Source organism: Magnolia sinica, chromosome 7 (genome assembly GCF_029962835.1).
Source record: "Magnolia sinica isolate HGM2019 chromosome 7, MsV1, whole genome shotgun sequence".
Classification (NCBI taxonomy): domain Eukaryota; kingdom Viridiplantae; phylum Streptophyta; class Magnoliopsida; order Magnoliales; family Magnoliaceae; genus Magnolia; species Magnolia sinica.
This window is the reverse complement of record NC_080579.1, coordinates 93,581,334-93,591,167: the sequence shown is the minus strand read 5'-3', so window position 1 is coordinate 93,591,167 and position 9,834 is coordinate 93,581,334. Positions and strand designations below refer to the sequence as shown.

Here is a 9,834-nt window from a genome sequence, read left to right as displayed (position 1 = left end):
AAAAAAATAAAAATAAAAATTGATTCCAAACCACTTCTCTCCATTCAAGATCTTCACCAACAAGTGCCATTATTATACATTCATTTACTTCTCTCATACGACATTTGTACTAATGATTCTCATGTTTGCTTTAATTGTGGTAAAATCATAATAATGATATTTTTACTTCACATTACATGTGCATTGACAATAACAAACATACCCTTAAATTGGTAAAAATCATTTTGGTGGTGTATTTTTTTATTTCTAGTAAAAATGGAAGTGTAATGTATGCCAAAACATACAATGGCAATTGCGGGGCCTGTATTCATAAATTTTATCCTGATCCAAAACTTCTGCGGCCCCCACAAAGGTACTAATAATGAATGCTTTCAATATTCACTTTTTTCTATTGTGTGGCCCACTTGAGTTTTGGATATGTCTAATTATTGGAATCCCGTCCTATTGTGATCTTGAGAAACCGATGGATGGAGTGGATTTCTCATGAAAATCTTTGTGGCCCCTATGTAGCTTCTAACCATAGAACTTTCTATTGGGCCCATCCACTATAGTACAGAACCATGATCATGAAAGGGAACAACACATTCCCAATTTGTTAGGACTATAAAATAAATTCAGCAGTTAGATTTTAAGTGTATAGACATCTAGTGGGTCCCACTTTTGTGTGATGATATAACTCCATCAAACATTATAGAATTCCACACAACAACCATGATAATAAGGTGAAAAGGTCCCGTTTTTCTTGTTAAGAATCATAATTACATAGCTTAAATGTGTTGACTAACAACAAATCATAGAAGGCTTTTTATTTTTTCTTTGAACTTTTTTTTTTTTTTTTTTTCAAATTAAAGAGAAATATTATAAATTCCAGTAAAGAGAATGGCTCATGAACAAACAGCCTGCACGGCCAGCCTATTTTCGACGACGCCGCATGTGGTCCAACCCAACGTAGTATCCTCAGCGCTGATCGAGCAGCTTGTTTTTCCCACACATGCCTGGAAATTACAAAAAAAAATAAAAAATGCATTAGTTTGATTTTTTTTTTTTTTTTAATTATAAAGATGGAAATGATGAAATATATTAGTCACAGTTAGATGGTACATGTTGCGGTGTGGACAGTGGATCAAGACCATCAAACAAGTGCTACGTACCATGTATGGTCCACGGTTAAAAAAGATTCGTGCAAATGTATGATCCTATCCGTCTGACTTGTGGCCTTTAAATGGACCGTAAAGGCTTAAAATGCAAAAAATAGTTGTTGGTTGACATGTAAGGTATCGAGACCGTGCAACATGTGCATTGTACCAATAATGATCATCGGCATCCTACATGTGGAATTCAAATGGAAGGTGAAGCGAAAAAATATTAATGGTTGAGATTCAGGGGGAAGTTGGGAGGAATTGATGGATGGCTAGGATTGTCTTGTTTGTATGAGTTTTGAACGGTGAGTCATCCATGGTAGTGCACTGAGTGGATGGTCAGATCATCCATCTAGCCTACCACGTGTATAATGGAAGTGGGACTATGTATGTAGTGGTTGAGACCAATCTATGGTATCATTTCGCTCTAAACACTTTATAGAGCTTAAATCAGTTAATTACAGTTCAACGCAATAATAATGCATTAGTATGGATACCCTAGTGCGTGCATTGAGAGTCCATGATCAGGAAATCTAGGCCGTGGATATGATTGGACCTGCGTTGATACGTGAAGAAACTCCAAGATTGGAAGATTCTAACGGCTAAATCCATGCCCTGAAAATTGGTGGTGGATGTAAAATAATAATAATAATAATAATAATAATAATTAGAGTGATTTTTGTGAGAAATCTAACCTGTCCAACCATTTTTTGAGCTCATTTTATGACTTGAGACTAAAAGTAAGCATAATCCTGGGCCGAGCTAAAGGAAAAGGTAAGTTGGGAAATTTCTACAGTGATATCCAAACGCAATCCATACCGTTCATAACTTCATTACTATTGGTATAAACTGAGAACACAAATATTAACCTGATTCAAAACTTCTGTGGCCACACCAATATTTCGACGTTCAATCCTCTTTACGGCTCACTTGAGTATGGATCTGGCTCATTTTTGGTCCCATGTCCTAAAATGAGCTCACAAAATGGATGGACGGGGTGGATTTCTCACAAACATTACACTAGACCCCACCTAGCTTTTCAGCGCTGGAACTTTTGCAGGAAATACACGTCCGTCATTGAACAGTGCGGATGGATGGGTTCCACAGGATTTAACGGTATCTACATTATCTTTGGAAACTCATGCGATGGAAGAAGAGAGTATGTATCTTGTGGTTAAAATAGGACCAGATTATAATTAATGGCTGAAATCAATTAAAGGAAGGCTTAATGGAAAAAAAAGAAAGAGAAAAAGTGTGACTACGTGCATGCATGCATGGCATGCACGTAAAATACCTTCTCAATGGCCGAAAAGGCGTCGCTGGACTCGCAAATGCCTTTCTTGAAGGATCCGCACTTGCCCTGTGGGTCCCCGTAACTGGCGAACTGGATCTGAGAGATGGTCCGGCCGCCCTGACACGATAATTCTACTTTATTCCGCTCAGTGATCATCCCACAAACTGTCCCAACCGTTACTGTCTGGAAATTCACCTGCGTTGGATTCCCTCCCATTTCCTCAAACAAAATCAACGTGTTATCACCCGACCTCAGGAACGATCGCGGCACATGGTACCTGGTACGATTCAGATTTTTAAGTAAGAATTTCTACAAATTAAAAGAAATTTAATTAAAATTTTATGAAATTAAATTAATATTCTATTTAAAGGGTCCGATCATGATTTATGGGAAGTTGGGGCCGAGCTGATCATCAAGTGGGTCCCACCTTTAATGGGCTACATTCCACTATTCATGCTTACTAGGCAATCCTAACCGTTGGATTGTAGGAATTTAAACTTTGGTTTTTTTATTTTTTTTTATTTTTTTAAAGCATAATCAAGGGGTGGGCCTTACCATCTCTGGGTGGGCTCTCCGCAGCCGGTCGTGCATCTATTCGGATCATAAGTCCCACGGTAGTCGCAATTCCCGCAGCCGTCCGATGGGGCTTTGAAGGTGGGCCAGAATCGGCCGATGCTCTGGCCGTTCACCCATGCTTCTCCCTTTCCCATCCCTAGTAAGTCCACCACCACAGGCTCTTCTCCAAGAGGAGGCTTGAAGGTTGTCTAAGAGAAACAAATAAACAATTCAACGGTCTAGATCAATTCTCCTGCACAGTAGGATGACATGATAACATGGTAGGATACTAGGATGATATGGTAACATGGTAGGATACTAAGGATATCAGTGAATGATCACAAACTTATGGTACGTATGTTTATTACCATAGGTTCCAGTTGTGTGCGGCCCACGTGTGATGCGAATGTTGATCCGACCCGTACATCTTGTGTGCCTTCTCATCATAACCGTACATTTCTCGAACCATCTCTATCTAAAACTCAGATGGTACACCACAAAGAACAATGTACAATCACAGCAACAACCTGTATATTCCCATTTTGTGGCCCACCTAAATTTTGGAATAGCTAGAGTCTAATTGTACCTCTTCATCCTGGTGGATGCAACTGATGAATGGACTGGATGATACATTAACAACACTGTGGAGCCCACACAATATCTTAGATGTTTCTATGTTGGGTGTCCTACTCAATGTACCCTTTGTTGTGGCCCAGCTGAGGTATGGATCTTATGATTTAGGCCTAACTCAGAGATATCATCTAATGGACGGGTTAGATGGCACTCAAACATCAGGGTGGGCCCCACACAGCTACAAAGGTATAGAAAGCAAGGTAGCAATAGGCTGGGCCTGCACTGAGAAAAATTAATATTTTCAACAGCTCCAGCCCACAGACCCGAACTAATCATTTCACTGGTCCGTTTAGAACATCAGTGGCTTATGCATGGATGGGCTATATAAATTTTAAGTGGGCCATGAGGGGTCCACGTACTAATTAGTCATGTGTTAGGTTTGGGCCTTTTAGAAAACGGGCCCATTAAGGACCTGCTGGGCCCATATTAAAGAAAGAGAGTAGTACCTTGTACCAAGTCATCCTCCTATTAAGAGGAAGAGCTTCTGTGGTCCATTTGGGATCATGTTTAGGATTCTCACTGTAGACTTCTTGGGCATAGCCATTCAACCCGATCTGTACATCAAAGGACCGATCAATGGGCCATGTGCATCACGTCATTGGATACCGTCAAATAAAAAAAGTAAAAAAAATTATAATAAAATTAATATTTTTCATTAATGTATAAATAACATTATTTATCATCATTCACCTTATAGCTCCACTGGCTTGCAGATAAATCCTTTGAAACATTGCCATTTCCCACCAATTCAACTGGCCCACTGACTATTCCGGCCGGATCCTTGTCGAAGAATGCACCGTAATTCTACTCAACCCATGGAAAAAAAAAAGTATTGAGCGGTCAAGATTAAAGACTTTGATAAGAGTATTTTAGTAATTTACTATGGTTAATACAAGGTTGTAAATGGGGTGGGCTTGGGCAAAAGTAAAATGAAATGGCCCAAGAGGCCCAGTCCAATCAGTTGGAAATCATGGGTTAGGCTTGAGACCCTTTCAGACCCAATAACTATGGACTGGGTATAAACTGGGCCCAAGACTAATCTCGACCGTTGAAAGTCAAGAATTGGCTACCCTCCTACTGATCAAAGTAGGCTCAATTAAATTAATGGCTCCAAAAAAAAGATAGATTACTGACCGGTAATCCGACGGTGGCGCTGAGTAAGGTAATATCATTTTTCTTGGGCTTTACGGTGACGGGAGCCTCAAATATGTAATTTCCACTTTTACCAAGTTGTGATCCTGATTCCATCAAAAACAGAAAATTCAAAACGTTTAGAAGGCTGAGATCTTTTTAAAGGAGAACTGATCACATGCAGGCTACAGTGCTACTACTTGTGGTACTGTACACTGTACGATCCAGGAGTACCATGAAAAGGTAAGCCACACCTCGAAAATCAAGCTGTTCAACTCACAAGGTGGGCCACACCTTTATTTTTTACTAAGACCGTCGGTTGTCCATTGATCCCTACTGCGTGGCCCACCTGATTAATCATGGATTGTACGGCACCAAAAGTTCTGGTAATTCGAGTTTGTCTAAGCCGTTGTTATGGTGTGCACTTCACCAATTGGATGATCCCAACCGTCCAGCTTCACCCTCTAAAATTATACACATATTTGGATGGTTAAGATCATCTGATTAGTCAAAAGTAGAAAGATGAATCCATTCATCAACCAATAACACAGTTCCGTTTTAGATTGCGTCGGGATTCCCGCATTTATTATATTGATTTCTTAGATAATTACAAAATAAATAAATAAATAAATAAGAGAATTTGTTTGGTATATTTACCGACGAGCTTTCCATTGACGAAAGCATGAAGAACATATCCGGTTGTATTTACACGTAATGTCATGTGTTTGCTGTAGATAGGATCGCTCTTGCTCATATGTACACTTCAGAAATATCATGAAATAAATAAATAAATAAAATTATATAATAAAAAAATCAATTTTCTTGTATATGATTTTTATATATAATAGAAATTTAAAAAACAATTTACCTTGTCATGTACCACAAATAGTCACTAGTGTCACCAGTAGCCATCTTTTGTTCTAGAAGTTGTGTAGAGGTGAAGGAGCCATGTTGCCCTTTCAGTGTATCCTTGATCTTCTCAGCCCGCCATTGCCAGATCAGCTGGGCCGGTTCATTTTCAGCTGCATTAGGCTTCTTCACCATAATAGATGTCTGGGCTTGAATCTGTCCATGAAATTGAGATAATAATCAGAGAATTGAGGCCCATCATGCTGGTTAAGCTTTACTGGGCCTATGAAATAAGGCCCTGTATTATTAGCCCATCATGCTGGTTAGTGGGCCAGGCCCATCATGCTGGTTTGTGGGCAAGTTAAGCTTTACTGGGCCTATGAAATATGGGTCTGTCATTATTATTATTATTATTATTCAATAAATTCCATTTTTAAGCAAAAGCTTACCTTTGCCGTATTGTAGACATTATTCTTACAATCAGGAAGAATGCTAACAGACCATGCTGGAACAAGATATTGGAGGCCTTGGAAGGTGATCAGGACGTCAGTCGTACCATTCTGATTAGCCAAGAAACATCCGGCAGTTCCATTGGCGGGTTTATACATTGTCGCCTGAAAAAACAATGCAATTTATGTTATTGGAGGACTGACAAAATGAAATAGAGAGAGAGAGAGAGAGAGAGAGAGAGAGAGAGAGAGAGAGAGAGAGAGATATTAAAAAACGAACCGTTGCACCATGTCCATAATCAGTGGTCGTCACATCACCATTGACAAGCGCATTCTCCATCGATAAAAGAACTAAATGAAGTGCCTTCAAATGGCCCCACTTGGGTTGTCTCAAATTACCATATTCATCAAGCGGAGCATCGTAATCATAAGATGTTGTTATGTATGGCCCACCTGCTGTACGGCCGAAATTGGTTCCTCCATGGTACTGAAATGATGTAAAATACCAATAAATTCTTTTGAAAATACATAGAAATTTTCCAATATAAACACATGTATCCATGTGAGTGTAGGACTAACCATGTAGTAGTTTTGCAAAGTGCCACCGTTTTTGAAGAATAGTGCAACTGCATTGGACACATCTTCAGCAGTCCTATGTGGGTCTCTTCCACCCCATTTTTTAAACCTGAAAAATCCAATAATATTCATATCCCAGAACCAAAACTGATATTCCAAGCCACCCCAAATTGATAGTTCCACCACACAAGTAGGGATTTCCATGGGGCTGGCCCATCAAACGTTCAAGATTCACTTGCTTTGGGATTATTGGACAGATGATACACTTAAGGACCAGGACTAGAACTTTGTGGGCTAGGCCCATTGACCGTCCTACCTACTAATTTAAATTCATTGGGGGTGGAAATATCAAATCTAGGGGTTGAAATGTCATTCCCCATCACCAAAAGAAAGAAGCTAAAAAAATTAAAAACCCACCAGCCGGTCCAATTCTCAGTCCACATTTTTGGACTATTTGCATTGTTTGGCTTGAAATTGTGACAGTAAAATCCATTGCATGTGTTGATCTGTTTTGAGATAGACAGAAATAATTTTATAAAAACAACTAGAATTACCAAACAAGAATGGATATTTACACCCACCCTTTTTCGTGCATACACCATTTCAATTAAATGGTATATCTTTCAAAAAGATGAATGTAAATGTCATCTCCATTTTAAAATAGGCCCTTCAATTGTACAGGTGGGCCCACCCACAGCCACAGCTAATGGGCCTTGATTTACCCTCACTATGTAGCTTTGATTAGAAAAATCCAACACAAATATATACCATTATTCATGTAATTAAGAATTAAAACAAAATACCATTGGTTGTGGTGCATCAGCTTGTTGGCACATGATCCATGGGACCCCAACATTAAGGGAATCTGCCATTTTCGCACACCACTCGACGTATTTTTTCCCAGCAGCACCGTATGGGCCCATTACATTTCCGAATTCATTCTCGATCTGTTATGATTATTAAAAAAAGAAATTTATTAAAACATACAATACCTTAAAACAAATGCTCTAATACCAAAGTTTATGTATTTTTGGCTGACTACAACTAAGGAATTATTTATTTTTATTATTTATGTTGAAAATGGTAATTTTGTAAGTATTTTAATGGAATGTGATGACATGAAAAATGTGATTTGGATGGGCCACGATATAGAATTGTATTGAATCAGATAATCAAGGACTTTGCAAGCATTCCCACCAGATCAACATCCCACTTGAGAGAAGTGGCATGCATTAGATTTATCTTAATTTAAATAAAAATAATACAATAATGAAATGATAAAACTGACCTGTGTGAGGATGATGGGCCCACCTTGATGAGCCAAGAGATTCTCTTCCTTAATCATGTTCACTATATGAGCGGTGAAACTTTGCATTTCATCCTAAAATAAAAATTACAAGAAGTGCATTTTAATACAAAAGAAAATATCATTTGAAAGAAAGCATAATAAAAGAAAAATGATCCAGTGCTCTTAGAGCACTACAAGTTATCATGCTCCTAGTTGCATCAGGATACTTGGATAGCTTAATCAATCAATCTAGGCTGTACAATAGCTCTAGCACATGTTTCATTAGCTACCACACCAAAAGAAATTTTTGATTAACCAAATGAACGGTCCATATAAATTTACTGGAGTGTCCCAATGTAACCAGAAACCATTAAGTGCTTATATAGATAATAATCATCTAATACACAAACAACATCAATTAATTAAAATAGAAACCTTGAATATCTGATTATCAGTTCTAAACTGAATTCCTTCCATCTGGTGTAGCCAAACAGGAAATCCTCTGCCAGGAAACACACATGAATTAATTAAAAAAATATTATTATTATTTTATTTTATTTTTTTGTGTAGATTTCAATATTAATGGGTGGCCAGAAAATTGTTTCTGTCCAGTCATCAGGTGGGCCACATGCATGGGTCATATGTGGACCACCAACCCAAATCTCTATTATAGAAGGTGAGTCACCAAAATAATATTTAAAAATTACCCATAATTCCATTCAGCGCAGGCATAAGGTCCAATTCGAAGAATGAAATACAACCCGGCTTGATGGACGGTCTTGATGAACCTAATCAGGTCACGATTGCCCTGGAAATTATACTGTGGAAAAATGAAAATTTCAATATTAGTACGTGAAATCTAGTGGATTTTTTTATTTTGAAAATGTTTTAAGTTTTAAAGAAATATCAGGACCTCACGACGACGTGGCTCATGGATGTTCCAGAAAACGTACGTTTCGATTGCGTTGAGCCCACCGTCCTTCGCCTTCTGGATCAGATCGGGCCACATCTGCAAACCAAGAAGAGATCAATGCCTCAGGGTAAAAGATCCCAACCGTTCATTAGGTGGGACCCATGATTTATGCGATGAACAGCTAGACCATTCATTAGGTGGGCCACAAGTGTTTGTTAGATAATGACAGTTGTTGTCAGTCTGTTGTACCTGTCCCATCTTTTTAATATACCGCGTGCGTGACAAGATGATCAGACCCGTCCAATTTTTGGAGTGAGGGAAATATAGAGTGGGGCCCACTAGACTAGTGGCCTAGATGAAAAGAAAAACTGTCATTCTTATTTTTTCAGTGGCATCAATAAATCCAAGGAAACGATATCATGACGTTCCAAACACGTGGCAGTTGTGTATCATGATAAAAAGGACATGAGATAATCTCCTAGCCTGTGTTTTCATGGTGGGCCATGTGCATAAAAATCAGGTCAATTTATGGCATAGGTGGGCCCTACCATGATCTATGTCAGACATCCACACCATGAAAACTATATGAAATAGTGCCTAAAACTCTCATCCAAGTGGGACAAACTTAATGGATGGGATGGATGGGTCATATAAACGATCAAGCCTATGGAACAAGAGAGAGAGCGGGCCACAATCTTAAGCTCAAATCCAACCGTTGGAATGCTTCCAACAGGTGTGCACATGAGATCAAAAACGTTAGAATTCATTATAAATTAAAAATAATAATAAATATAAGGGGGACATGAAAGGATTTGCACACCTCCGCCGTGCTACGCGGATAGTGGATCGAACCGGAGAGGATCAACCTGCGCTGACCATCGATCGTGAGGGCCCGCCCATCATGAGAAACTTGTGTCGCGATGGATGGAGAATAAGATAGGCATGATAGAACTAGAAAAAGGAGCCCAGATCCCAAATGGCCCATCTCGATCCTCACCATCAAACCC

The 9,834-nt window shown here is 38.9% G+C and overlaps 1 protein-coding gene across 1 annotated transcript; it reads right to left on the bottom strand.

The window, feature by feature from the left end:
• Nucleotides 1-512: 512 nt before the first annotated feature.
• On the bottom strand, nucleotides 513-9,834 carry LOC131252181 (beta-galactosidase 15-like). Its single transcript, XM_058253045.1, has 18 exons — nucleotides 9,648-9,834; nucleotides 8,828-8,923; nucleotides 8,622-8,734; nucleotides 8,350-8,416; nucleotides 7,915-8,007; nucleotides 7,430-7,573; nucleotides 7,044-7,132; nucleotides 6,630-6,735; nucleotides 6,331-6,537; nucleotides 6,051-6,215; nucleotides 5,621-5,817; nucleotides 5,410-5,513; nucleotides 4,756-4,859; nucleotides 4,312-4,425; nucleotides 4,068-4,175; nucleotides 2,989-3,197; nucleotides 2,434-2,710; nucleotides 513-995 (listed from the first exon to the last, which is right to left on the bottom strand). Exons 1-18 carry the CDS (start codon nucleotides 9,825-9,827, stop codon nucleotides 885-887), a joined length of 2,484 nt encoding a protein of 827 aa, XP_058109028.1. The 5' UTR covers nucleotides 9,828-9,834; the 3' UTR covers nucleotides 513-884.